General features: G+C 69.5%; 2 protein-coding genes across 4 annotated transcripts; both read right to left on the reverse strand.

Moving 5' to 3' along the window:
• Positions 1-446: 446 nt before the first annotated feature.
• On the reverse strand, positions 447-14,952 carry LOC142819543 (urokinase plasminogen activator surface receptor-like). The gene is made up of 7 exons (XM_075907450.1): positions 14,796-14,952; positions 10,448-10,564; positions 8,443-8,586; positions 7,239-7,382; positions 6,516-6,650; positions 3,642-3,794; positions 447-2,456 (listed from the first exon to the last, which is right to left on the reverse strand). Exons 1-7 carry the CDS (start codon positions 14,842-14,844, stop codon positions 1,639-1,641), a joined length of 1,560 nt encoding a protein of 519 aa, XP_075763565.1. The 5' UTR covers positions 14,845-14,952; the 3' UTR covers positions 447-1,638.
• A 3,060-nt stretch (positions 14,953-18,012) lies between these two features.
• Positions 18,013-27,137, reverse strand: LOC112544112 (heat shock cognate 71 kDa protein-like). 3 transcript variants are annotated; one of them, XM_075907081.1, is made up of 9 exons: positions 27,003-27,137; positions 23,614-23,823; positions 23,157-23,362; positions 22,593-22,745; positions 20,708-21,263; positions 19,879-20,081; positions 19,370-19,568; positions 18,990-19,222; positions 18,013-18,416 (listed from the first exon to the last, which is right to left on the reverse strand). In XM_075907081.1, the coding sequence occupies exons 2-9, from the start codon at positions 23,816-23,818 to the stop codon at positions 18,234-18,236; spliced, it is 1,938 nt and encodes a 645-aa protein (XP_075763196.1). In that variant the 5' UTR covers positions 23,819-23,823; positions 27,003-27,137; the 3' UTR covers positions 18,013-18,233. The 3 variants fall into 3 exon arrangements, with proteins under 3 accessions (XP_075763196.1, XP_075763197.1, XP_075763198.1); XM_075907082.1 differs by lacking the exon at positions 27,003-27,137 and adding an exon at positions 25,146-25,415; XM_075907083.1 differs by lacking the exon at positions 27,003-27,137 and adding an exon at positions 24,715-24,735.
• Positions 27,138-27,964: the final 827 nt, after the last annotated feature.

Below are 27,964 nucleotides of genomic sequence, written 5' to 3' on the forward strand. Positions count from 1 at the left end.
GCCGAGCCGGGCACCATGGGGGGAGCAGACAGCAGCCGAGCCGGGCGCCGTGGGGGGAGCAGACAGCAGCCGAGCCGGGCGCCGTGGGGGGAGCAGACAGCAGCCGAGCCGGACGCTGTGGGGGGAGCAGACAGCAGCCGAGCCGGGCACCGTGGGGGGAGCAGACAGCAGCCGAGCCGGGCACCGTGGGGGGAGCAGACAGCAGCCGAGCCGGGCGCCGTGGGGGGAGCAGACAGCAGCCGAGCCGGACGCTGTGGGGGGAGCAGACAGCAGCCGAGCCGGGCGCCGTGAGGGGAGCAGACAGCAGCCGAGCCGGGCACCGTGGGGGGATCAGACAGCAGCCGAGCCGGGCGCCACGGGGGGAGCAGACAGCAGCCGAGCCGGGCGCCGTGGGGGGAGCAGACAGCAGCCGAGCCGGGCGCCACGGGGGGAGCAGACAGCAGCCGAGCCGGGCGCCGTGGGGGGAGCAGACAGCAGCCGAGCCGGGCGCCGTGGGGGGAGCAGACAGCAGCCGAGCTGGGCGCTGTGGGGGGAGCAGACAGCAGCCGAGCCAGGCACTGACGGACGCAGTGATACATTAAGTCCCCACCAGAGGGTGCAGCTGCGGGCGTGTCACTGAACCGGGGGCCACGCTGGGGACGAGGTGCAGCCAGCTGAGGGGGTGGATGGACCTTGGGACCCACCGCCTCAGTTTCTCCCCCCCAGCGGTACTAAGGGGGCAAGGGGCAAATGGGAGAGATTTGTCTGCCAGGGTGAAATTCTGCTAGAATAAATACTTAACCTGGCAATAACAACAGTGTGCACGTGTGTGTCTTGGCACTCTGCCCGTTTGTGTATCAGCGAGGGGTGTGTGTTCCTGTGTGTGTCCTTGTGTTTGTGAGCCTGCGAGGTGTGTGTGTGGTGTGTGCATGGTGTGTGTTCCTGTGTGTGTCCTTGTGTTTGTGAGCCTGCGAGGTGTGTGTGTGGTGTGTGCATGGCGTGTGTTCCTGTGTGTTGCCAGGACTGCCTTGTGTGTCCTTGTGTTTGTGTGTCTGCGAGGTGTGTGTGTGGTGTGTGCATGGTGTGTGTTCCTATGTGTTGCCAGGACTGCCTTGTGAGTCCTTGTGTTTGTGTGTCTGCGAGGTGTGTGTATTTGGACAGTGTGCAGGTGTGTTTTTGTTTAGTGTAAGTGTGTGGGGGCGGGGAATGCTTGCCCCGTGTGTGTGTGTGTGTGTGTGTGTGTGTGTGTGTGTGTGTGCGCCATCTGGCAGTGCTGTGTCTGTGTACGCAGTGTGTGTTGTGTAGCACCCCCTACCAACCCAGGCCTTTGACAGGCAAAAACATCCCTTTGGTATCTCAAGGGTTAACGGGTCTGTTGCTGGTCCAGTACAGCGCGCTACAATCCACACGGATCGCCCTACAGCGTGGATAGGGCCCTGGAGAGCAGCCGCCGCTCCAGAGCTCCCAGCCCCTGGGAAATCTCCCTCTGCCACCACCAGTATGGGGTCTATGACACGCAGGGGGAGCAATTTCCGTTTCCGCCAGCCAGGCAGAGCAGTGTCACCTGCACGGGTGACCCTCAGACAAACCCAAGGAACCCGGCGTCCGGCGTCCAGCTCCGATACTGGCGGGGGGGGGGGGCTGGTTTCCGCGCTGGGCTCAGGGCAGCAGCGCTGCCAGCAGCAGCAGGAGGCAGGGGAGACTGAGGCTGCCGCGGAGGCGGAAGGCGCCGCTGGGGGCGGGCAGGCGCGGTGTCTGGGGAGCCCGGGGGCGGGTGTAGACGGAGCCGCCGGCGTTCGTCACAGGCCCCTTCGGCTCCGGCCCCGGGGTGCTGGCGTTGTCGCGGGCACCTCGCAGGGCGTCGCTGGGGGTTTCCACGGTGATGGGGAAGGAGATGGAGGGCCAGTCCCGGTCGCCCTCGATGCGCTCCCACCTGCCCTCCGGCCGGGCAGTGCCACGGGACGCCTGACCGCCAGCCGGAGCCACGGCCAGGGGCTTGGTGCCGAGGGTTTTGTTCTGCCCGCCGGAGGAACCAGCCCAGCCCTGGGAGAAGCTCCTGTTCTGGCCCACGGGGGTGATGGCCTCGTGGCCGCCTGTGGCCAAGCGCCCAGGGTGCGGGGTGACGTCCTGTCTGCCTGAAGGGGGTGCGGCGTGGTACCACCGCCCTTCGGAACTCCTGGTGGTCGCCGCCTCCCGGTCGCCGTGGCCCCCTGCCCCCCCGGCAACAAGGGCCACGTCCTTCCCGGCGACGGGCTTGGGGATGCCGCTGGGCGTGGTGGTGCGGGCGGGGGCGGGGGGGCTGGCGCCAGGCCACCCCTCGGCCACGTGCCCGTTCATGATGCGGGTGTTGCAGAGGCTCCCGGTGCAGCAGAAAACCTCGGCGTCGTCCAGCTCCTGCACCAGGGCCAGCAGCGAGCTCTGGCACATGGCCGGCGTGGCACAGCCCTTAAAGGTCACCAGGACCGAACCGGCGCCCCCTGCAGGCCAGAGGGCAGAGGGTCAGGACTCCAGCCAGTCCCCGCCCCCAGCCGGCGCCCCCTGCAGGAGACAGGCCCCATGCCCTTTCCCCGCCCCCCAGCCAGTCCCTGCCCCCCAGTCGGCGCCCCCTGCAGGAGACAGGCCCCATGCCCCTTCCCCGCCCCCCAGCCAGTCCCCGCCCCCAGCCAGCGCCCCCTGCAGGAGACAGGCCCCGTGCCCCTTCCCCGCCCCCCAGCCAGTCCCCGCCCCCAGACGGCGCCCCCTGCAGGGGACAGGCCCCGTGCCCCATTCCCTGTCCCCCAGCCAGTCCCTGCCCCCCAGCCGGCGCCCCCTGCAGGAGACAGGCCCCGTGCCCCTTCCCCGCCCCCCAGCCAGTCCCCGCCCCCAGCCGGCGCCCCCTGCAGGGCACAGGCCCCGTGCCCCTTCCCCGCCCCCCAGCCAGTCCCTGCCCCCCAGCCGGCGCCCCCTGCAGGAGACAGGCCCCGTGCCCATTCCCCGCCCCCCAGCCAGTCCCCGCCCCCAGCCGGCGCCCCATGCAGGGCACAGGCCCCGTGCCCCTTCCCCGCCCCCCAGCCAGTCCCTGCCCCCCAGCCGGCGCCCCCTGCAGGAGACAGGCCCCGTGCCCCTTCCCCGCCCCCCAGCCAGTCCCTGCCCCCAGCCGGCGCCCCCTGCAGGGCACAGGCCCCGTGCCCCTTCCCCGCCCCCCAGCCAGTCCCCGCCCCCAGCCGGCGCCCCCTGCAGGGCACAGGCCCCGTGCCCCTTCCCCGCCTCCCAGCCAGTCCCTGCCCCCAGCCGGCGCCCCCTGCAGGGGACAGGCCCCGTGCCCCTTCCCCGCCCCCCAGCCAGTCCCCGCCCCCAGCCGGCGCCCCCTGCAGGGCACAGGCCCCGTGCCCCTTCCCCGCCCCCCAGCCAGTCCCTGCCCCCAGCCGGCGCCCCCTGCAGGGCACAGGCCCAGTGCCCCTTCCCCGCCCCCCAGCCAGTCCCTGCCCCCAGCCAGTCCCCGCCCCCAGCCGGCGCCCCCTGCAGGGGACAGGCCCCGTGCCCCATTCCCCGCCCCCCAGCCAGTCCCCGCCCCCAGCCGGCGCCCCCTGCAGGGCACAGGCCCCGTGCCCCTTCCCCGCCCCCCAGCCAGTCCCCGCCCCCAGCCGGCGCCCCCTGAGGGAGAGACCCCGCGCCCCACTCACCAGAGTGGCTGCGGCCGATCCCCTCCAGGCACATGTTGTGCTGCCCCACACAGGACATCGTGGTCATTGAGCTGACGGTGCAGCCAATTTCGTCCTCGTCCGCGCAGCTGTAGCATTGCAGCCCGTTGTGCAGCTTGGCCTCCGTGTGGAAATCTTGGGAGGGGGTTGGATCCATGAGCCTGTCAACCTGATACCCCCAGCCCCTCCCATCTGATCAGACCATGGGCCCATCTACCCCGGTATCCTGCCTCCCCCCCATCAGCTCCATGGGCCCATCTACCCTGGTATCCTGCCTCCTCCCCCATCAGCTCCCTGGGCCCATCTACCCCGGTATCCTGCCTCCTCCCCCATCAGCTCCATGGGCCCATCTACCCTGGTATCCTGCCTCCTCCCCCATCAGCTCCCTGGGCCCATCTACCCCGGTATCCTGCCTCCTCCCCCATCAGCTCCATGGACCCATCTACCCTGGTATCCTACCTCCCCCCCATCAGCTCTATGGGCCCATCTACCCTGGTATCCTGCCTCCCCCCCATCAGCTCCATGGGCCCATCTACCCTAGTATCCTGCCTCCCCCCCCCATCAGCTCCATGGGCCCATCTACCCTGGTATCCTGCCTCCCCCCCATCAGCTCTATGGGCCCATCTACCCTGATATCCTGCCTCCCCCCCCCATCAGCTCCATGGGCCCATCTACCCTGGTATCCTGCCTCCTCCTCCATCAGCTCCATGGGCCCATCTACCCTGGTATCCTGCCTCCTCCCCCATCAGCTCCATGGGCCCATCTACCCTGGTATCCTGCCTCCTCCCCCATCAGCTCCATGGGCCCATCTACCCTGGTATCCTGCCTCCTCCCCCATCAGCTCCATGGGCCCATCTACCCTGGTATCCTGCCTCCTCCCCCATCAGCTCCATGGGCCCATCTACCCTGGTATCCTGCCTCCTCCCCCATCAGCTCCATGGGCCCATCTACCCTGGTATCCTGCCTCCTCCCCCATCAGCTCCATGGGCCCATCTACCCTGGTATCCTGCCTCCTCCCCCATCAGCTCCATGGGCCCATCTACCCTGGTATCCTGCCTCCCCCCCATCAGCTCCATGGGCCCATCTACCCTGGTATCCTGCCTCCCCCCCATCAGCTCTATGGGCCCATCTACCCTGATATCCTGCCTCCCCCCCATCAGCTCTATGGGCCCATCTACCCTGATATCCTGCCTCCCCCCCCATCAGCTCCATGGGTCCATCTACCCTGGTATCCTGCCTCCCTCCCCCCATCAGCTCCATGGGCCCATCTACCCTGGTATCCTGCCTCCCCCCCATCAGCTCCATGGGCCCATCTACCCTGGTATCCTGCCTCCCCCCCATCAGCTCCATGGGCCCATCTACCCTGGTATCCTGCCTCCTCCCCCATCAGCTCCATGGGCCCATCTACCCTGGTATCCTGCCTCCCCCCCATCAGCTCCATGGGCCCATCTACCCTGGTATCCTGCGTCCTCCCCCATCAGCTCCATGGGCCCATCTACCCTGGTATCCTGCCTCCCCCCCCATCAGCTCCATGGGCCCATCTACCCTGGTATCCTGCCTCCCCCCCATCAGCTCTATGGGCCCATCTACCCTGATATCCTGCCTCCCCCCCATCAGCTCCATGGGCCCATCTACCCTGGTATCCTGCCTCCTCCTCCATCAGCTCCATGGGCCCATCTACCCTGGTATCCTGCCTCCCCCCCATCAGCTCCATGGGCCCATCTACCCTGGTATCCTGCCTCCTCCCCCATCAGCTCTATGGGCCCATCTACCCTGGTATCCTGCCTCCTCCTCCATCAGCTCCATGGGCCCATCTACCCTGGTATCCTGCCTCCCCCCCATCAGCTCCATGGGCCCATCTACCCTGGTATCCTGCCTCCTCCCCCATCAGCTCCATGGGCCCATCTACCCTGGTATCCTGCCTCCCCCCCCCCATCAGCTCCATGGGCCCATCTACCCCGGTATCCTGCCTCCTCCCCCATCAGCTCCATGGGCCCATCTACCCTGGTATCCTGCCTCCCCCCCATCAGCTCCATGGGCCCATCTACCCTGGTATCCTGCCTCCCCCCCATCAGCTCTATGGGCCCATCTACCCTGATATCCTGCCTCCTCCCCCATCAGCTCTATGGGCCCATCTACCCTGGTATCCTGCCTCCTCCTCCATCAGCTCCATGGGTCCATCTACCCTGGTATCCTGCCTCCTCCTCCATCAGCTCCATGGGCCCATCTACCCTGGTATCCTGCCTCCTCCCTCATCAGCTCTATGGGCCCATCTACCCCGGTATCCTGCCTCCTCCCCCATCAGCTCCATGGGCCCATCTACCCTGGTATCCTGCCTCCTCCCCCATCAGCTCCATGGGCCCATCTACCCTGGTATCCTGCCTCCTCCCCCATCAGCTCCATGGGCCCATCTACCCTGGTATCCTGCCTCCTCCCCCATCAGCTCCATGGGCCCATCTACCCTGGTATCCTGCCTCCTCCCCCATCAGCTCCATGGGCCCATCTACCCTGGTATCCTGCCTCCTCCTCCATCAGCTCCATGGGCCCATCTACCCTGGTATCCTGCCTCCCCCCCATCAGCTCCATGGGCCCATCTACCCTGGTATCCTGCCTCCTCCCTCATCAGCTCTATGGGCCCATCTACCCCGGTATCCTGCCTCCTCCCCCATCAGCTCCATGGGCCCATCTACCCTGGTATCCTGCCTCCTCCCCCATCAGCTCCATGGGCCCATCTACCCCGGTATCCTGCCTCCCCCCCATCAGCTCCATGGGCCCATCTACCCCGGTATCCTGCCTCCTCCCCCCACCCCCGGCTCAGCCCCATGGGTCTGTCTCATGCCCCCGCCAGGTGGGTACCGGTGTCCTGGTGGTTGCACAGGGGCGTGCTGCAGCAGCGGGCTTGGATGGCGCGGGAGCTGGAGTGGAAACCCAGCCCGTCCTGGCAGCGCGAGAGGCTGGCGCAACCCTTCAGCTTCGTGTTGGCAAACTCCCCTGTGTGTGGGGGGGGAGGGTATCAGGGGTGTGCAACCCCCACCCCCAGTAAATCCTGTCTTCCCCTCCCCCACCCCCAGCGCTTCCGGACCTCCCCTCCCTTCCCCCACCTCCATCCCCATCCCCAGTGCCTCCTCCCCTCCCCTCCCCTCCCTCACCTCCATCCCCATCCCCAGTGCCTCCTCCCTTCCCCTCCCCTCCCCCACCTCCATCCCCATCCCCAGTGCCTCCTCCCCTCCCCTCCCCTCCCTCACCTCCATCCCCATCCCCAGTGCCTCCTCCCTTCCCCTCCCCTCCCCCACCTCCATCCCCATCCCCAGTGCCTCCTCCCTTCCCCTCCCCTCCCCCACCTCCATCCCCATCCCCAGTGCCTCCTCCCCTCCCCTCCCCTCCCACCCCCAGTAAATCCTGTCTTCCCCTCCCCCACCCCCAGCGCTTCCGGACCTCCCCTCCCCTCCCCCACCTCCATCCCCATCCCCAGCGCCTCCTCCCCTCCCCTCCGCTCGCCCCCCACCCCCAGTGCCTCCTCCCCTCCCCTCCCCTCCCACTCCCAGCACCTCCGGTTCCCTCCCCGCTTTGCCCCCTTACCCAGGGTGCCGGTGACGTCCAGGTCCAGGCACTGGTCCTGGGAGCCGGTGCAGCCCAGCTGGGTGCGGGCAGACAGGGGGCACCAGGCGCCCTGGGAGGTGCAGGCGTGGCAGCGCAGCTGGTTGGGGGTGGCCGGCTCAGGGGCTGTGGGGAGAGAAGGGGGGTCAGGGGGCCTGCTGGGTGGGGCAGAAACGCTGGCGGGCGGAGGAGCAGGGCCGGGGCAGAGGCACTGGGGTTCTAGGGGGTGCAGGGAGGGGTCACAGGAGGGGTCCTGGAGAGACGGAGGGTGCCAAGGGCACTGCTGCTGGCTGGGGGGGGCGGGTGCAGGGAGGCCCGAGAGTTATGGGGGTGGGGAGGGGGCTCTGGGGGTACAATGGGGTCCTGTGGGTGCTGGGCCACGATCCCGGGATGCAGGGAGTCCTGGGAGGGTTCAGGGGGCCCCAGGGTGTTTGTGCAGGGGGTCCCAGGGGTGCAGGGAGTCCGGGGGTGCAGGGGGTCCCAGAGTGTGTGTGCAGGGGGTCCGGGGGTTCAGGGAGTCCGGGGGTGCAGGGGTCCCAGAGTGTGTGTGCAGGGGGTCCCAGGGGTGCAGGGAGTCCGGGGGTGCAGGGGTCCCAGAGTGTGTGTGCAGGGGGTCCCAGGGGTGCAGGGAGTCCGGGGGTGCAGGGGTCCCAGAGTGTGTGTGCAGGGGGTCCCAGGGGTGCAGGGAGTCCGGGGTTCAGGGGGTCCCAGGGGTGCAGGGAGTCCGGGGGTTCAGGGAGTCCGGGGGTGCAGGGGTCCCAGAGTGTGTGTGCAGGGGGTCCGGGGGTTCAGGGAGTCTGGGGGTGCAGGGGTCCCAGAGTGTGTGTGCAGGGGGTCTCGGGAGTGCAGGGGGTCTGGCGGTGCAGGGGGTCCCAGAGTGTGTGTGCAGGGGGTCTCGGGAGTGCAGGGGGTCTGGCGGTGCAGGGGGTCCCAGGGGTGCATGGGGTCTGGCGGTGCAGGGGGTCCGGGGGTGCAGGGGGTCCGGGGGTGCAGGGGGTCCCAGGGGTGCATGGGGTCTGGCGGTGCAGGGGGTCCCAGGGGTGCAGGGGGTCCCAGGGGTGCATGGGGTCCGGGGGTGCAGGGGGTCCCGGGGGTGCAGGGGGTCCGGGGGTGCAGGGGGTCGTGGAGGTGCGGGAGGTCCGGGGGTGCAGGAGGTCCTGGAGGTGCGGGGGGTCCCGGGGCTCACCCAGGCTGGCGGCGTTGCAGGCATCGCCCTGGCAGTGGCGGGCCCGGTAGCTCAGCGCCAGCAGGTGGGAGCTCAGCGCCAGAGCCTCGTCGGGCCGGGCGTGGCGGGCGCAGCCCTTGGACACGGTCTGGAAGCGCAGGAAGGCTGCGGGGGGGGGTCACCGTGAGAACCAGCCCAGCCCCCCCCGGAAGCCCCTGAACCCACCCCCAACCCGCCCGGCCCCTCACAGCCCCCCGCCCCCAACCCACCCCGTACCCCCCAACCCGCCCGGCCCCTCACAGCCCCCAACCCACCCCGTACCCCCCAACCCGCCCGGCCCCTCACAGCCCCCAACCCACCCCGTACCCCCCAACCCGCCCGGCCCCTCACAGCCCCCCGCCCCCAACCCACCCCGTACCCCCCAACCCGCCCGGCCCCTCACAGCCCCCAACCCACCCCGTACCCCCCAACCCGCCCGGCCCCTCACAGCCCCCCGCCCCCAACCCACCCCGTACCCACCAACCTGCCCGGCCCCTCAGAGCCCCCCGCCCCCAACCCACCCCGTACCCCCCAACCCGCCCGGCCCCTCACAGCCCCCCGCCCCCAACCCACCCCGTACCCCCCAACCCGCCCGGCCCCTCACAGCCCCCCGCCCCCAACCCACCCCGTACCCCCCAACCCGCCCGGCCCCTCACAGCCCCCCGCCCCCAACCCACCCCGTACCCCCCAACCCGCCCGGCCCCTCACAGCCACCCGCCCCAACCCACCCCGTACCCCCCAACCCGCCCGGCCCCTCACAGCCCCCCGCCCCCAACCCACCCCGTACCCCCCAACCCGCCTGGCCCCTCACAGCCCCCCGCCCCCAACCCACCCCGTACCCCCCAACCCGCCCGGCCCCTCACAGCCCCCCGCCCCAACCCACCCCGTACCCCCCAACCCGCCCGGCCCCTCACAGCCCCCCGCCCCCAACCCACCCTGTACCGCCCAACCCGCCCGGCCCCTCAGAGCCCCCCGCCCCCAACCCACCCCGTACCCCCCAACCCGCCCGGCCCCTCACAGCCACCCGCCCCAACCCACCCCGTACCCCCCAACCCGCCCGGCCCCTCACAGCCCCCCGCCCCCAACCCACCCCGTACCCCCCAACCCGCCCGGCCCCTCAGAGCCCCCCGCCCCCAACCCATCCCGTACCCCCCAACCCGCCCGGCCCCTCACAGCCACCCGCCCCAACCCACCCCGTACCCCCCAACCCGCCCGGCCCCTCACAGCCCCCCGCCCCCAACCCACCCCGTACCCCCCAACCCGCCCGGCCCCTCACAGCCCCCCGCCCCCAACCCACCCCGTAGCCCCCAACCCGCCCGGCCCCTCACAGCCCCCCGCCCCCAACCCACCCCGTACCCCCCAACCCGCCCTGCCCCTCAGAGCCCCCCGCCCCCAACCCACCCCGTACCCCCCAACCCGCCCGGCCCCTCACAGCCCCCCGCCCCCAACCCACCCCGTACCCCCCAACCCGCCCGGCCCCTCACAGCCACCCGCCCCAACCCACCCCGTACCCCCCAACCCGCCCGGCCCCTCACAGCCCCCCGCCCCCAACCCACCCCGTACCCCCCAACCCGCCCGGCCCCTCAGAGCCCCCCGCCCCCAACCCATCCCGTACCCCCCAACCCGCCCGGCCCCTCACAGCCACCCGCCCCAACCCACCCCGTACCCCCCAACCCGCCCGGCCCCTCACAGCCCCCCGCCCCCAACCCACCCCGTACCCCCCAACCCGCCCGGCCCCTCACAGCCCCCCGCCCCCAACCCACCCCGTACCCCCCAACCCGCCCGGCCCCTCACAGCCCCCCGCCCCCAACCCACCCCGTACCCCCCAACCCGCCCGGCCCCTCACAGCCCCCCGCCCCCAACCCATCCCGTACCCCCCAACCCGCCCGGCCCCTCACAGCCCCTTGTTACTCCGCCCCCTTTTCCAGGTTGTAACCCAGTCAGGTGCCAGGCCTCTCGGCTATAACTGTGCCCCCCCCGCACTCACTCACGGCCGCGCTGCGCACCGCGGTCCGGCAGCTGGTCTCGCCCGGGCCGCAGGTCACTTCCACCTCCTCCGGGCAGCCGAGCTCCCCCCGGCAGGACTTGCACCTCAGCCCGCAGCCTGGCCCAGGGAGACAGAGCGGGGGCATCAGAGCCGGGGACCGGCCCCCTCTGACCACTAGACCCCACTGCCCCCCGTAACCCGGCACAGAACCTGAGAGTCCTGCCCCAGCCCCTCCTGCTCTGACCACTAGACCCCTCTGCCCCCCGTAACCCGGCACAGAACCCTGGAGTCCTGCCCCAGCCCCTCCTGCTCTGACCACTAGACCCCACTGCCCCCCCATAACCCGGCACAGAACCTGAGAGTCCTGCCCCAGCCCCTCCTGCTCTGACCACTAGACCCCTCTGCCCCCCCATAACCCGGCACAGAACCCTGGAGTCCTGCCCCAGCCCCTCCTGCTCTGACCACTAGACCCCTCTGCCCCCCCATAACCCGGCACAGAACCCTGGAGTCCTGCCCCAGCCCCTCCTGCTCTGACCACTAGACCCCTCTGCCCCCCCATAACCCGGCACAGAACCCTGGAGTCCTGCCCCAGCCCCTCCTGCTCTGACCACTAGACCCCACTGCCCCCCGTAACCCGGCACAGAACCCTGGAGTCCTGCCCCCAGCCCCTCCTGCTCTGACCACTAGACCCCACTGCCCCCCATAACCCGGCACAGAACCCTGGAGTCCTGCCCCCAGCCCCTCCTGCTCTGACCACTAGACCCCTCTGCCCCCCCATAACCCGGCACAGAACCCTGGAGTCCTGCCCCAGCCCCTCCTGCTCTGACCACTAGACCCCACTGCCCCCCATAAACCGGCACAGAACCCTGGAGTCCTGCCCCCAGTCCCTCCTGCTCTGACCACTAGACCCCTCTGCCCCCCGTAACCCGGCACAGAACCCTGGAGTCCTTCCCCCAGCCCCTCCTGCTCTGACCACTAGACCCCTCTGCCCCCCGTAACCCGGCACAGAACCCTGGAGTCCTTCCCCCAGCCCCTCCTGCTCTGACCACTAGACCCCTCTGCCCCCCGTAACCCGGCACAGAACCCTGGAGTCCTGCCCCAGCCCCTCCTGCTCTAACCACTAGACCCCACTGCCCCCCATAACCCGGCACAGAACCCTGGAGTCCTGCCCCCAGCCCCTCCTGCTCTGACCACTAGACCCCTCTGCCCCCCGTAACCCGGCACAGAACCCTGGAGTCCTGCCCCAGCCCCTCCTGCTCTGACCACTAGACCCCTCTGCCCCCCGTAACCCGGCACAGAACCCTGGAGTCCTGCCCCCAGCCCCTCCTGCTCTGACCACTAGACCCCTCTGCCCCCCCTAGCCAGGCACAGAACCCTGGAGTCCTGCCTCCAGCCCCTCCTGCTCTGACCACTAGACCCCTCTGCCCCCCCATAACCCGGCACAGAACCCTGGAGTCCTGCCCCAGCCCCTCCTGCTCTAACCACTAGACCCCACTGCCCCCCATAACCCGGCACAGAACCCTGGAGTCCTGCCCCCAGTCCCTCCTGCTCTAACCACTAGACCCCACCGCTCCCGCCCCCCCAGCCAAGTACAGAACCTGAGAGTCCTGCCCCAGTCTCCCCTGCTCTAACCACTGGTCCTCACTGCCCCCCCAGCCAGGCGCAGAAGCCGGGAGTCAGGGCCGGGCGCTGGGAACCGGCTGGGTCTGTTTGCTGGTTCCCCTCCTCCTGCCGGGCGGCTTGTGCCAGCTTCACCCTTGAGGGGGCGGGAGGCGTCGCTGGGCGTTTATCTGGGATCCGGAACGGCCTGTTCCTGGGGTGGGGCCTCCCTGAAACCTGGGAGCCGGCTCAGGCAGCAGGGAATGGGCTAAGTTCTATCTCCTGCTCCGGGAGGGGAGTGAGGACTAGTGGTTAGAGCAGTGCAGGGTGGGTTCCTGAAAGCCAGGGCTCCTCCTAGTCGTAGTCATTGCCTCCCCCTTTCAGGGATGCTGCCCTGGTGCCTCAGTTTCCCCACTCACCTGGTCCCAATGAGTGTCTCCCACGTGCTTTGCCACCCCGCCCCCCCAGCCAGGCTCCCTTGTCCCCCTGGTGGGGGGAGAGCTGTGCCCTACAGGCCCACAGACCCGGTTTCCCACCCCTCCGCCTCGCCTGCCCGGCCAGAGGAACGTCACCCCCCACAGGCCTGTGAGACCAGGCGCCGCGTTGCACCAGGCGCTGCTGCCCTGCGCCCCACTGGGCTCCCGGCGCGCCCGGAGCCTGGACACAAACTGGGGCCCCTGTTCTGCCAGGCGCTGCACGGGCCCCGCACAGGGATGGGACCACGCCAGGCGCTGCACGGGCCCTGCACAGGGATGGGACCACGCCGGGCGCTGCACGGGCCCTGGACAGGGATGGGACCACGCCGGGCACTGCACAGGGATGGGACCACGCCGGGCCCCGCACAGGGATGGGACCATGCCGGGCGCTGCACGGGCCCTGGACAGGGATGGGACCACGCCGGGCACTGCACGGGCCCCGGACAGGGATGGGACCACGCCGGGCACTGCACGGGCCCTGCACAGGGATGGGACCACGCCGGGCACTGCATGGGCCCTGGACAGGGATGGGACCACGCCGGGCACTGCACGGGCCCCGGACAGGGATGGGACCACGCCGGGCACTGCACGGGCCCTGCACAGGGATGGGACCACGCCGGGCACTGCACGGGCCCTGGACAGGGATGGGACCACGTCGGGCACTGCACAGGCCCTGGACAGGGATGGGACCACGCCGGGCACTGCACAGGGATGGGACCACGCCGGGCGCTGCACGGGCCCTGGACAGGGATCGGGACCACGCCGGGCACTGCACGGGCCCTGCACAGGGATGGGACCACGCCGGGCGCTGCACGGACCCTGGACAGGGATGGGACCACGCCGGGCACTGCACGGGCCCTGCACAGGGATGGGACCACGCCGGGCGCTGCACGGGCCCTGGACAGGGATGGGACCACGCCGGGCGCTGCACGGGCCCTGGACAGGGATGGGACCACGCCGGGCACTGCACGGGCCCTGCACAGGGATGGGACCACGCCGGGCACTGCACGGACCCTGGACAGGGATGGGACCACGCCGGGCGCTGCACGGGCCCTGGACAGGGATGGGACCACGCCGGGCACTGCACGGGCCCTGGACAGGGATGGGACCACGCCGGGCACTGCACGGACCCTGGACAGGGATGGGACCACGCCGGGCGCTGCACGGGCCCTGGACAGGGATGGGACCACGCCGGGCACTGCACGGACCCTGGACAGGGATGGGACCACGCCGGGCGCTGCACGGGCCCTGCACAGGGATGGGACCACGCCGGGCGCTGCATGGCCCTGGACAGGGATGGGACCACGCCGGGCACTGCACGGGCCCTGCACAGGGATGGGACCACGCCGGGCACTGCACGGACCCTGGACAGGGATGGGACCACGCCGGGCACTGCACGGGCCCTGGACAGGGATGGGACCACGCCGGGCACTGCACGGACCCTGGACAGGGATGGGACCACGCCGGGCACTGCACGGACCCTGGACAGGGATGGGACCACGCCGGGCGCTGCACGGGCCCTGGACAGGATGGGACCACGCCGGGCGCTGCACGGGCCCTGCACAGGGATGGGACCACGCCGGGCGCTGCACGGGCCCTGGACAGGGATGGGACCACGCCGGGCACTGCACGGGCCCTGCACAGGGATGGGACCACGCCGGGCACTGCACGGGCCCTGGACAGGGATCGGACCACGCCGGGCACTGCACGGGCCCTGGACAGGGATCGGGACCACGCCGGGCACTGCACGGGCCCTGCACAGGGATGGGACCACGCCGGGCGCTGCACGGGCCCTGCACAGGGATGGGACCACGCCGGGCGCTGCACGGGCCCCGCACAGGGATGGGACCACGCCGGGCGCTGCACGGGCCCTGCACAGGGATGGGACCACGCCGGGCGCTGCACGGGCCCTGGACAGGGATGGGACCACGCCGGGCACTGCACGGGCCCTGGACAGGGATGGGACCACGCCGGGCACTGCACGGGCCCTGCACAGGGATGGGACCACGCCGGGCACTGCACGGGCCTGGACAGGGATCGGGACCACGCCGGCACTGCACGGGCCCTGGACAGGGATCGGGACCACGCCGGGCACTGCACGAGCCCTGGACAGGGATGGGACCACGCCGGGCGCTGCACGGGCCCTGGACAGGGATGGGACCACGCCGGGCGCTGCACGGGCCCTGGACAGGGATGGGACCACGCCGGGCACTGCAAGCAGCTGGGAATTGAGCCTGACGTCCTGAGCCCCCCCCCTCCCGGGGCGCCCTTACCTGGTGCCAGCAGCGCTAGCAGTGGAATCAGGGCTAGCCCCCTGGCCATGGTGAGAACGTCGGGGCCCCCTCGCCCGTCCTGCGTCCGTCTGCCCTTCCCTGCCAAGCCCGAGAGCTGCTCTCGTCACCCCTAAGTACCCACGCGGGGCCTGGCCCCTCCCCTCCCGGGCGCCGCCCACGGCGCTGCTCCACCGTGGCGCCCTGCCAGCTCCGTGCCCGGGACGCGGCGTGGCTCGCTGGGGGTAATTAGCACCGCCCTGTGGGAGGGGACGGATGCCGGGTGCATCCCAGGGCAGCAGGCAGGTGGGCTCGCGGCTGGGGAATCTGGCTGGGGGCAACCGGGACGGTGAGCGTTAGCTGGAAGGAGAGAGGGAGGGGCACTTTGCTCCCCACCCTTTCTAGGGGTCGGGACTGCCCCCCAGGGCTCTGGAGGCGGTGGAAGGAAAGAGACGTGCAAAGATCTAACCGCTAGCCACCACTCCCCTCCCAGGGCCGGGCTAGAACCCAGGAGGCCTGGCGCCAGCCTCATGGAGGATGGTGGGGAACCAGCTCAGATGTGCAGTGTCGGCTCTGTCTCCAGGCCCCTCTAGGACTCTCTGCAGCCCCCCAGACAGAGGCTAGAAGTAGGGGGAGGGAATCAGGACTCCTGGGTTCTTCTGTGGCCCTGGGAGGGGAGGGTGGCCTAGTGGTTAGACCAGGGTGGGGTTGAAACCCAAGGAGCCTGGGTTCTCTCACCCTCCCAGGGCAGCAGGCCAACATGAGGCTGTGCCCGGCGAGCCGCTGCCAGCCGGCTGGAGAAAGTATCAGGCTCACTCCAGCCCGGGGCACCCTCACCAGGGCACTGAAACTGGGCCAGGGCACGAGGCTCCATGGGCAGCCAGGCCCCGTGCTCCCTGTAAGCCGGGTGCTTGGGCAGCTGCCCAGAAGAGATTCAGGTGCCCCCCGGCTGATTCGCAGCGTGTGTATCGATGGGTGGTGCACATGTGCATGGCTTGGTGCGCAGAACAAAATTTGTTCCATGCACGAGTGGGACAAAAGAGAGGGAACACTCGTGCGAGAGCCCAGGGGTGCCGCGGCCACATCCCTGGCTGGGCTCAGTTCACCCGGGGTGCCCCCCCGGTGGGGTGGGGACACTGCATGTGGTGTGAGCAGCGCCGGGGGAGTGGGTTCAGGGCCAGGAGAGGAGTCCTAGGGCCTGCAGCCGAGACCTGGGCGCGCAGGTTGGGGGCCAGCAGCAGCGCCCTGACTAAAACGTGGGGGTCTTGCCGCACCCCCTGCCCGCCTTGATCCTGTGCCCATCCCTGACACTGGGAGGGCAGTGGGGGCTAATGGTTAGAGCAGGGTGGGGGGCGGGGCCCTGGAAGAGTCTTGGCAAATGGAGCTCCTAATAAATCTGTCCAGTTGTGCTGTGTGAGGGGACCAGCACCGGCCTGTGGCGTTCACACCCCCCCCGTGCCAGCACCCCCCACTTCCCCCCCTCCGCCAGCTCTGCCGTTTGCACTAGCACCCGCCTGGGGCCTGGCTCCGGCACGTGCAGCTGGCTGGGACCCTTGGCAGGGAGGCAGGAGCCGGGTTGGGCCAGGCCTGGACTCCGCCCCCCCCAATTTACACCAGTGGCCCCGGCCCCTGCTTTTCCTCCCTCCGCGCTCAGAGCCAGTGCCGTGGGATGGGGGGCTCCCCTGCCCCCCCAGCTCCCATCCCCCTCTTGCCCACTAATTGCCCCCCAGTACCCCAGCCAGACTCACTCAACCCCCCCAACAAGGCCGGGAGGGGGATGGCCCCGCTGGAGAGGAGCAGCTCGGGGGGGGGACGGGTCAGACCCCCACGGCTGCCCCCCGCTTCTCAGAGCCATTGGGGGTCCAAGCGCCAGCAGCCCCTGCAGGCCAGGGAGAGCAGCTGCCCCCGTTAGCCCCACTGGCCCTTCTCACTCCACGTGTGGGGTGGGGAGCTCAGCTGCCCTGCGGGGAGGGGGAGGGGGAACCTCCTTCCACCCAGGCAGCAGGGCTGCTCCATCCTCCCTCTGGGATGCTGCGTTGCTGGGGGAGGGGCTTTAGGACCAGTTCACTGCAGCCCAGCCAGCCTGGGGACCCCCCCCCCCCCCAGTGCTGCACCGTTCCCCACAGCAGCTGTCACTTCTCTGCACCCTGGGGCCCCACCCGCAGTGAAAGGGGAAACTGAGGCACACAGGGACCTCAGAAAACTGAAAGAACCCCCTCCCCCCTCCCCAGAGGGCTGGGAAGGATTCCTGCCTTCAGAGCAGCTCTCTTGTGGGGGGGGGGGGAGCCCTCAGACCCCAGGCTTGGGAAGGGTCTCCCTGCGTTTAGCAGGAGCCTGAGTGCAAGGACCCAGCAGGAGCCTCGAGGGAGGAAGGAACAAGGCCGGCCGGCCGCGGCCCACCCCTCCTGTGGCCTGGGGCAAACGGCAGCGTGGCCCCCGGACCAGCACGTAGGGTGAGACGTAGACCCGCTCCCACGGCAGCAAAGGCACTTCCTTGGGTAAGAAGCCGAGAGAGCGGGAGCGTGGGCCCAGTAACCGAGGGGCCGGCCCTGGGCAGAGTATCTGCTCCGTGGAGCTGTGGGGCTCGGTAGCCGAGGGGCCGGCCCTGGGCAGAGTATCTGCTCCGTGGAGCTGTGGGGCTCGGTAGCCGAGCTTGCCCGGGGCGGAGCTGTACGCAGTGGCTGAGTGACCCGCTTGGGGGGGTGCCCCAGCTCTGTGCCGTGGCAGGGGGACAGCCGAGCGCCAGGCCCAGCAGGACGTGGTAGGGTGGAGGGGGGAGGGGCCCCCTGGCTGATCCAGCCTGGCCCCCATGGGAGGCAGAAGGTGCAAGGCGAGCTTCACAGCCCCCCCGTGGCTCCTCGGAGGTAACCGCTCCACCCGGCAGGCGGCCTGCAGAGGTAACTGCTCTACTACTGCTGCCCCAGGGCTGGGAGCGCTCTCAGCCTGGCCCAGAGAACTCGCTCCTGCCCCGGGCACAAGGGTGGGAGCTCTCCGGGCCGGGTTACGGGCTGAGAAGGCAGACGGGCGGGGAGCAGAGGGGGAGAGAGCTGGGGATTTCCATGTGGCTAGCACTGGAGAACCCTCCCAGCCCGCGACTTGTCCCGGGGCAAGTTACTCTGCCGGTTACTTGAACCCTCATTTACACGTCCCCCCTGCTGTCCCCCGCTCTCAGCTCCCAGCCCCCCCGGGGTCCCCCCAATAACGAGGCAGGGCCGCCCCGCCCATTAAACGTTCACAATAATTTATTCTGAGCCGAGAGCCGGATTCTCAGGGCAGTGGCAGGGGAGGGGTCAGAGCCCCCCTCCAAGCAAGGGCTGGCTGGGGGGGGGGGTCCCCGCCGGAGCAGAGGCTCATGGGAAAGCCGTGGGGAAGCCAGCCCCTTCCCCGTGGATGTGCGCTGTGTGGGGACCTGGGAGGGGAGGGGGGGCTCCGTGGCGGGTCTCAATCCACCTCCTCGATGGTGGGTCCGGAGGAGCCGCCCCCTGCCCCGCCGGCCCCAGGGAACCCCCCGGGCATCCCCCCGGGCATCCCGCCGCCGGCGCCCTGGTACAGCTTGGTGATGATGGGGTTGCAGAGGTTCTGCAGCTCCTTCTGCTGGTGCTCGTATTCCTCCTTCTCCGCCGTCTGGGGGGGGGGGGGGACTATTAACACCTTGTATGCCAGCTCTGCCCCCCTCTGGCGGGCAGCCACCCAGGCTCCACAGAGGGGGGCACCCCTCAACCATTGCTCCCTGGGGCCCCTCAAAGTGGGTGGGGCTGGGCATCGCTCCAAGGGTGGGGGGCCCCAGCTCCTCTCCTCTGCCCCCCAGGGAGGAGACTGCAAGGAGCCAGGGGAGCTGCTGAGGGCTCCCAGGCCCTGTTTGCCCCCCCCCCCCCATCCCTGTAAGGTCCCTGCAGTGGCTGGAGCCAGGCCCAGCTCTCTGCCGCCCCCTGCTGGGAGAGGCGCCCAGGTGCAGGCACAGGCCTTCCCAGCTGCTGCAGGAGGGAGGGCCCCGCCCCCAGGATAACTGTGGGGGACCCCCAATTCTACCCCCAACTCTGCCAGGGCAGTGGGGTCTAGTGGTTAGAGCAGGGGGAGCTGGCACCCAGGACTGCTGGGTTCTCTGCCCAAGTTCTGGTTCCCCCCTCCCACACCATGTACCTCCAGCCACGCCTGGCCCCCCACTCCTCCCCGCCCCCCATTCCAGCCCCCCCTCACCTGGTTCCGGTCCAGCCAGTTGATGACCTCATTGCACTTGTCCAGGATCTTCTGCTTGTCCTCGGGCGCCAGCTTGTCCCTCAGCTTCTCGTCCTCGGCCGTGCTCTTCATGTTGAAGGCCAGCGACTCCAGCGAGTTCTTGGCCGCGATCTTCTCCCGCTGCACCTCGTCCTCCGCCTTGTACTGCTCCGCCTCCTGCACCATGCGCTCGATCTCCTCCTTGCTCAGCCGGCCTGGCGGGCAGAGAGCGGCTCAGCACGCGGCCCCGCACGCCTGGCTTCTCCCGCCGGCTCGGGGAGCGGGGGCTAGTGGGTGGAGCTGGGAGCCAGGACTGGCTCTGGGGTCTAGTGGTCAGAGCCGGCCGGGGGCGGGTTTCTTACCCTTGTCGTTGGTGATGGTGATTTTGTTCTCCTTGCCCGTGCTCTTGTCCACGGCCGAGACGTTGAGGATGCCGTTGGCGTCGATGTCGAAGGTCACCTCGATCTGGGGCACCCCGCGGGGGGCGGGCGGGATGCCCGTCAGCTCAAACTTGCCCAGCAGGTTGTTGTCTTTGGTCATGGCGCGCTCGCCCTCGAAGACCTGCGGGGGCGCCAGGCTGGGGTTGGCAGGGAACCAGGGGCACCAGCCGGTGGGTGGGGAGGGGGAGGGGAGGCGTGTGTCCCTGGGGTTCCCCGTCTCCTGGCCATGCCCAGCCCCCCCTCACTGGGGGGTCCCTCCTTGGTATCACCATGGGCTCATCTCTGAGCACCCCGGCCCCACAGCTCGGTACCCCCTTGCTGCAGTGCCCCATCCCCACCCCTCTGAACGCAGCTGGGCACCGCTCGGCCGTGTGCCCCAGTCTGCACCTTTCCCCAGGGCCCCCGGCCTGCGCCCCCCAGCCTGCCCCCACCTGGATGAGCACGCCGGGCTGGTTGTCGGAGTAGGTGGTGAAGGTCTGGGTCTGCTTGGTGGGGATGGTGGTGTTGCGTTTGATCAGGGCCGTCATGACGCCGCCGGCCGTCTCGATGCCCAGCGACAGCGGGGTCACGTCCAGCAGCAGCAGGTCCTGCACGTTCTCCGACTTGTCGCCCGACAGGATGGCTGCCTGGACGGCTGGGGGGAGGGGGTCAGCTAGGCACCGGGAACCCCCAACCCGGGCCAGCCGCACCCCCGGTGTCCCTCATGCCAGCCCTGCGTGGCTGGGTACAGGCAAGCGAGCCAGGGCCTTGTTTGGCTAATATATGCGCCCACGTTGCTTGCATAATTTATGCACAAGCCACCTTATTTGCATAATTTATGATGGGGGGGGTCCACTCACAGAACTGCCCCGCCTCACTGCGCACAGACCCCGGACACTCTGAATCCTGCACCGAAGCCGCCCGCCCCATGGCCTGTGCCCCAGGGCGGGGAGAAGGGGCCTGAAATTGGGGGTCGCCTCACCCTCTGCGGAAGGGGATCCCTCCTCTAGAGCTGGGAGCCAGCCCCTCTCCCGGCCCCATCACCAGAGCCGGCCCCATCACCCCACTGCCTCCCCAGAGCCGGCCCCATCACCCCACTGCACACCTGCCCCTCTGACCCTGCCCGGTCACTGCTCCTCCGAGACCCCTCCCCCAACTAATCCCTCATGCACCCCCACCCCGTCGATGCCCCCGCCACACCTCATATCATTGGGCCCTTCCTCTCCCCGGCCCCGAGCCCGTAGCCGCCGTCTGACCCTTCCCTCCACTGCTCCCCCTCACCGGCGCCGTAGGCCACGGCCTCGTCCGGGTTGATGCTCTTGTTCAGCTCCCGCCCGTTGAAGAAATCCTGCAGCAGCTTCTGGATCTTGGGGATGCGGGTGGAGCCGCCGACCAGCACCACGTCGTGCACCTGGGCCTTGTCCAGCTTGGCGTCGCGCAGCGCCTTCTCCACCGGCTCCAGCGTGCCGCGGAACAGGTCGGCGTTGAGCTCCTCGAAGCGGGCCCGCGTGATGGCCGTGTAGAAGTCCACGCCCTCGTAGAGCGAGTCGATCTCGATGGAGGCCTGGGTGGAGGAGCTGAGGGTGCGCTTGGCCCGCTCGCAGGCCGTGCGCAGGCGCCGCACCGCCCGCTTGCTGCCCGTCACGTCCTTCTTGTGCTTGCGCTTGAACTCCGCCACCAGGTGGTTGACCATGCGGTTGTCGAAGTCCTCGCCCCCCAGGTGGGTGTCGCCCGCCGTGGACTTCACCTCGAAGATCCCGTCCTCGATGGTCAGGATGGAGACGTCGAAGGTGCCGCCGCCCAGGTCGAAGATCAGCACGTTGCGCTCCCCGCCCACCTGTGGGGGAGGAAGGGGCGGGAGATGGAGCGTGGCAGAGGGGCAGGGACCCCCGGCTGGCCCTCCCCTACCAGAGCTAGGGCAAGGCCTTGGCTCTCCCCCTCCTCCCCCGAGCTAGCCTGCCAGATTCTCCTCCCCACGCCCCACAGCCAGGCTCCGCCCCCCAGGTTCCTTCCTGCTCCCCCCCCATCTTTCCCCTGTGGCCAGCTGGTCCTGGATCAGCATTCCCTGTGGGGCAAGGTCCCCATATCCCAACCACCACATCCCAGGGGAGCCAGTCCTGGATGGGCGCCCCCTGGAGGGGCAAGGTCCCCTTATCCCATCCCCCCCCCTCCCAGGGGAACCCGCGCTGGGCGCCCCCTGGAGGGGCAAGGTCCCCTTATCCCATCTCCCCCCTCCCAGGGGAACCCGCGCTGGGCGCCCCCTGGAGGGGCAAGGTCACCGTATCCCATCTCCCCCCTCCCAGGGGAACCCGCGCTGGGCGCCCCCTGGAGGGGCAAGGTCACCGTATCCCATCCCCCCCTCCCAGGGGAACCCGCGCTGGGCGCCCCCTGGAGGGGCAAGGTCACCGTATCCCATCTCCCCCCTCCCAGGGGAACCCGCGCTGGGCGCCCCCTGGAGGGGCAAGGTCACCGTATCCCATCCCTCCCTCCCAGGGGAACCCGCGCTGGGCGCCCCCTGGAGGGGCAAGGTCCCCGTATCCCATCCCCCCCTCCCAGGGGAACCCGCACTGGGCGCCCCCTGGAGGGGCAAGGTCGCCTTATCCCATCCCCCCCTCCCAGGGGAACCCGCGCTGGGCGCCCCCTGGAGGGGCAAGGTCCCCGTATCCCATCCCCCCTCCCAGGGGAACCCACGCTGGGCGCCCCCTGGAGGGGCAAGGTCCCCGTATCCCATCCCCCCTCCCAGGGGAACCCACGCTGGGCGCCCCCTGGAGGGGCAAGGTCCCCGTATCCCATCCCCCCTCCCAGGGGAACCCGCGCTGGGCGCCCCCTGGAGGGGCAAGGTCACCGTATCCCATCCCTCCCTCCCAGGGGAACCCGCGCTGGGCGCCCCCTGGAGGGGCAAGGTCCCCGTATCCCATCCCCCCCTCCCAGGGGAACCCGCGCTGGGCGCCCCCTGGAGGGGCAAGGTCGCCTTATCCCATCCCCCCCTCCCAGGGGAACCCGCGCTGGGCGCCCCCTGGAGGGGCAAGGTCCCCGTATCCCATCCCCCCTCCCAGGGGAACCCACGCTGGGCGCCCCCTGGAGGGGCAAGGTCCCCTTATCCCATCCCCCCCTCCCAGGGGAACCCGCGCTGGGCGCCCCCTGGAGGCCCCTGCTCCCCGCCCACCTTCTTGTCCAGCCCGTAGGCGATGGCGGCAGCCGTGGGCTCGTTGATGATGCGCAGCACGTTGAGGCCGGCGATGGTGCCGGCGTCCTTGGTGGCCTGGCGCTGGGAGTCATTGAAATAGGCCGGCACCGTGATGACGGCGTTGGTGACCGTCTGTGGGGGGAGGGGAAGGTCAGAGCAGGCTGGGGCGCCCCTCCCCCAAGGGTGTGCGGGGGAGAAGCTCCCTTTGTAGCCCTGCTGCTCCGGAGGGTAACGATCCACTACTGCTGGTGGCTAATGGAGCCCCGGCTTCAGGGACAGCCTGGCCTGCGAGGTAACTGGTCAGCAGGCCCCTGCATGTGGGCACTGGACACTGCTCTAACCACTAGACCCCACTTCCCTCCTGGAACTGGGGATAGAACCCAGGAATCCTGGCTCCCAGCCCCCTCCGCCCCCCCACTTTGACTTGCTCAACCCTTCCACCTCCTGGCCCTGCCCCTCCCCAGTTCATGTGGCCCCGCCCCCCTCGCTCGCCTGGCCCCGCCCCCCAGATCCACCGGCTCACCTGGGCCCCCCAGCGCTCACCTTGCCCAGGTAGGCCTCGGCGATCTCCTTCATCTTGGTGAGCACCATGGAGGAGATCTCCTCGGCGTAGAAGGTCTTGGTCTCGCCCTTGTACTCCACCTGCACCTTGGGCCGGCCCCCGTCGTTGATCACCTGGAAGGGCCAGTGCTTCATGTCCGACTGCACCACCGGGTCGTCGAAGCGCCGGCCAATCAGACGCTTGGCATCTGGGGGGTGAACGGGCACACGGGGAGGGGGGTCAGTGGGAGACAGGTGGGGACAGGCTACCTCTGCCCCCCAGGGTCCTCCCCTCTGCCCCCTTCCCGGGGCTCCACGCTCCTCCCTGACGGGCCCCCAACAGAGCGGTTTCTGCAGAGGGACCCACCCTGCCGGATGAGACCCCGTCAACTCGTTCCACACAGGGACGGAGGGGGAAGGCCCGGAGCAGCGCCCCCTGCAGGCCAGGCCCCGCGCTCACCAAAGACGGTGTTGGTGGGGTTCATGGCCACCTGGTTCTTGGCGGCGTCGCCGATGAGGCGCTCGGTGTCGGTGAAGGCCACGTAGCTGGGCGTGGTGCGGTTGCCCTGGTCGTTGGCGATGATCTCCACCTTGCCATGCTGGAACACGCCCACGCAGGAGTAGGTGGTGCCCAGGTCGATGCCCACGGCTTGGCCCTTCGACATCTTGGCTGCAAAGGGAGGGGCGGGGAGGGCGTCAAACAGGACCCAGGAGTCCTGGCTCCCATCCCCCACTGCTCTAACCACTAGACCCCACTCCCTCCCCAGAGCCAGAGATAAAACCAAGGAGTCCTGGCTCCCAGCCCCTGCTGCTCTAACCACTGGACCCCACTCCCTCCCCAGAGCCAGAGAAGAACCAAGGAGTCCTGGCTCCCAGCCCCCGCTGCTCTAACCACTGGACCCCACTCCCTCCCCAGAGCCAGAGAAGAACCAAGGAGTCCTGGCTCCCAGCCCCCGCTGCTCTAACCACTAGACCCCACTCCCTCCCCAGAGCCAGAGAAGAACCAAGGAGTCCTGGCTCCCAGCCCCCGCTGCTCTAACCACTGGACCCCACTCCCTCCCCAGAACCAGAGATAGAACCAAGGAGTCCTGGCTCCCAGCCCCTGCTGTTCTAACCACTAGACCCCACTCCCTCCCCAGAGCCAGAGACGAACCAAGGAGTCCTGGCTCCCATCCCCCACTGCTCTAACCACTAGACCCCACTCCCTCCCCAGAGCCAGAGATAGAACCAAGGAGTCCTGGCTCCCAGCCCCTGCTGCTCTAACCACTAGACCCCACTCCCTCCCCGGAGCCAGAGAAGAACCAAGGAGTCCTGGCTCCCAGCCCCTGCTGCTCTAACCACTAGACCCCACTCCCTCCCCAGAGCCAGACACGAACCAAGGAGTCCTGGCTCCCATCCCCCACTGCTCTAACCACTAGACCCCACTCCCTCCCCGGAGCCAGAGATAAAACCAAGGAGTCCTGGCTCCCAGCCCCCGCTGCTCTAACCTCTAGACCCCACTCCCTCCCCGGAGCCAGAGAAGAACCAAGGAGTCCTGGCTCCCAGCCCCCACTGCTCTAACCTCTAGACCCCACTCCCTCCCCAGAGCCTTGGCTGGGGGAGATACGGAACCCTCCGACGTCAGTTTTCTGGCCCGCACACAACCCCCCTGGGCCAGGCTCTCGTGCTGCCGGAGTGACTGCCCAACGCCAGCCCCGCTGCCCGAGAAATGCCCGGGGACAGGAGCCGAGTCTCCGCAGCGGCAGTGAAACAGTTAACGTCTCGCCCCCCGGGGCCAGAGAACAGGAGTGACAGAGCAGGCGGGTAACAGGGTCCCAGCCCAAGCCCCGAGTATCCAGAGGCCCTGCCCCCAATTCCCTGCAGTGGGGGACCTCACATAGGCAGCCCCCCCTTCCTCCACGCCTGGAGAGGGGCTGAGCTCCGGGTGTCCGTCTGTCTGGAGCGACAGCCCCGGCCAGCAGCTGTGGACCCTTCCCCAGCCCGCGCCCTCACCGGGCCTTCTAGAAACACGGCCCTCGCTGGCCCCTTGCCCGAGGGGCGGCCGCCTCAGTGCCCAGCCAATCGCAGGGCCTGCCCCCCCAGCCCAGCCATGGGGCAGCGCTGCCAGCTGGCAGGGGGACAGGGCGTTTACACAACAGGGCTCAGAGCCCTCCAAGCTCAGGCTAGGGGGGTACACCCCCACTTCCCTGGGGGGCCTTGCAGGTCCCAGGTACAGCCCCTCCCCAAAGCTCAGCCAGGCCTGCCTGCCCCCTCTGCTCTAGCCACTAGTCCCCGCTTCCCTCCCAGGGACCCCGGAGCCCTGGCTCTAGCTGACCCCCTCCCGCAGATCAACTGCCACAGAACTTTACACAATTGAATTAAAACTGTGCCCCCGCCAGGCCCCGGCCAGGCCCCGGCCCCACACGCAGGGCCGGCCGGTCACTAGAGGAGCCGCTTGCTTGCCACTCGCCGCCGGAGTTAGGACCCTCCTGCGCCCAGGGCAGAGCGCTAACAGCTCTGGGGTCCCGGCTCACAGCCCCGCCCCAGCCATGCCCTTGGCCGTCCTCAGGCGCTGGCTCTGGGGAGTGCCAGGCACGGGCAGTGCAGAACGTAGCCCCCAATGTCCAAACAGATCCAGTGTGACCCCCGCAGTCCTGGCTCCACGTCTGCCCTGTTCTAACCACTAGACCCCTCTTCCCCATGCAAACCAGGCACAGAAGCCCTAACACAGCCCAGCTCAGGAGAGTGGGGTGCAGAGGTTAGAGCAGGGGAGCGCTGGCAGCCAGGACTCCTGGGTTCTCCCCCCAGCTCTGGGGAGGGGGTGCTTGCAATGCAGCAAGCTGAGCAGCATGTGGGGGGGCCCACATGGCTGGATCCTATTTACAGCCTCCGCCCCAGACAGGGCTGGCGCGACTGGCGCGCAGATAAGCCAGGGCGGATGTTTGTGGTGCTGAGTTTTGCTTCGCTGGACCGTTACAGCCAGAGACACCGCCCGGACCGGCCTGCTCCCAGCGGGGTGCTGAGCTGGGCCCCAAACCTGCCCCCCAGCGGGACCGCCCTGCCAGCGCCCAGGCTGCGTTAGCTGCTGCGCCAGCCCAGGGACTCTTTGCTACCCGGCAAGGAGAGGCGGATTGGATCTGGGGAGCGGGGGAGGCTGGTGGGGGGGAAGTTTGAAGCAGTTTGGCCCAGGGGCTCTGTCGACAGGGCACCCCCATGGCAGCCCCCCCCCGGATCTGCAGGTCTTGCTCTGCAGCCTCTGAAATGCTCAGATGAGGCAGATTCCCCAACTACACCCCAAATGCCCCCTGCACCCCAGGTCTTTGCACAATAGGGGCAGCTCTCGTGCAGGCTGCCTCCTGCCCCTGAAACCAGAGCCCCCCCCATCCTCAACCTCTCCCCAAGAGGGGAGGAAGTTAGTTTATCTACAAGGCTGGGGGGGGGCAGGGGTAACTCCTATTTACTAGGACCCCTCAGACTGCAGCACCCCAAGGGTTACAACTCCAGAGGCATGTGCAGGCCGCACCCCAAGAAGGGTGGGCAGGGGAGAGCCAGGGGCTGGCTGGCCTTAAGGGGGAGCAGAGCCCCCCCACCAGACAGGGACTGCCAGGGGACCGGGAGCTGTGCCAGGGGCTGCCAGCCAGCGGCTATTTATGGGGGTGACGCTACAGTCCCATATATGGCCAGGCTCCCACTGGGGCCCCCTTCCTTGCCCCCGGCAGGCAAGTCATTAGCCCTGTTGGGACAGGGAAACTGAGGCACGGCAGGGGCTCCCCCCAACTATTTCGCAGCAGAGCCGGAGCGAGCCAGGCTGCAGCGTCCCCCCCCCCCCCGCCCGGGAGGAAGGAGGAGACATGCCCGGGCTCCCGCTACCTTTGCGCGGCGGCTCCGTGCGCGCTGCAGACTCCGTGCGCCCCGCGGTGACTGCGCTGCGCCCCGGCCCCCGGCGCCCCCCCCCCCGCTATATACGGGTCCGCCCCCCCCCCGCCGCCGCCCCTTGCAGAAGCTTCTGGACTTGGCCGCCTGCCTGGGCCAATCGGGGCCGGGCCGGGCCGCGCCGTCACCGCCCGGGGGGGGGGGGGGGGGCAGCTGCCGGAATTGGCATCGGGCTGGGCGCGTTGCGCGGGGTCCTGGCCTGAGCCCCCCGCCCCGCAGCCCGCCAGGGCTATTTCGGGACTAGGCAGGTGTCCCACGGGGGAGAGGGAGACAGCTCCCCCCGCTTTGGTGTGGGGGTGGCTCGTGGGGAGGGAGGGCTCGGGTGCCCCCCAGGAGAAAGGAGCCCCCTTCCCAGCTCATGTGCCCCCCATACCCCCAACTCCCTCAGAGCCCCTGGCCAAATACCTCTTCCCAGCCAGTGTGTCCCACTGCACCCCAGCCCCCCAGATCCCCTGGCCAAATACCCCTCCCAACCAGTGTGCCCCCCATGCCCCACCCCCAGAGCCCCTGGCCAAATACCTCTTCCCAGCCAGTGTGTCCCACTGCACCCCAGCCCCCCAGATCCCCTGGCCAAATACCCCTCCCAACCAGTGTGTCCCACTGCACCCCAGCCCCCCAGATCCCCTGGCCAAATACCCCTCCCAACCAGTGTGCCCCCCATGCCCCACCCCCAGAGCCCCTGGCCAAATACCTCTTCCCAGCCAGTGTGTCCCACTGCACCCCAGCCCCCCAGATCCCCTGGCCAAATACCCCTCCCAACCAGTGTGTCCCACTGCACCCCAGCCCCCCAGATCCCCTGGCCAAATACCCCTCCCAACCAGTGTGCCCCCCATGCCCCACCCCCAGAGCCCCTGGCTAAATGCCCCTTCCCAGCCAGTGTGTCCCACTGCACCCCAGCC

This window comes from Pelodiscus sinensis, chromosome 24 (assembly GCF_049634645.1).
Source record: "Pelodiscus sinensis isolate JC-2024 chromosome 24, ASM4963464v1, whole genome shotgun sequence".
Taxonomy (NCBI): domain Eukaryota; kingdom Metazoa; phylum Chordata; order Testudines; family Trionychidae; genus Pelodiscus; species Pelodiscus sinensis.

Coding starts and splice junctions, on each gene's coding strand:
- LOC112544112 (XM_075907081.1), bottom strand. CDS start 23,818: ATGTCGAAGGGCCAAGCCGTGGGCATCGACCTGGGCACCACCTACTCC. Junction 22,746..23,156: donor CCGAGGCCTACCTGGGCAAG/GTGAGCGCTGGG, acceptor CTCCCCCCACAG/ACGGTCACCAACGCCGTCAT. Junction 20,082..20,707: donor GGCCGTGGCCTACGGCGCCG/GTGAGGGGGAGC, acceptor CCCTCCCCCCAG/CCGTCCAGGCAGCCATCCTG.
- LOC142819543 (XM_075907450.1), bottom strand. CDS start 14,844: ATGGCCAGGGGGCTAGCCCTGATTCCACTGCTAGCGCTGCTGGCACCA. Junction 8,587..10,447: donor GGTGCGCAGCGCGGCCGTGA/GTGAGTGCGGGG, acceptor CCCCCCCCGCAG/CCTTCCTGCGCTTCCAGACC. Junction 2,457..3,641: donor GATCGGCCGCAGCCACTCTG/GTGAGTGGGGCG, acceptor TCTGGCCTGCAG/GGGGCGCCGGTTCGGTCCTG.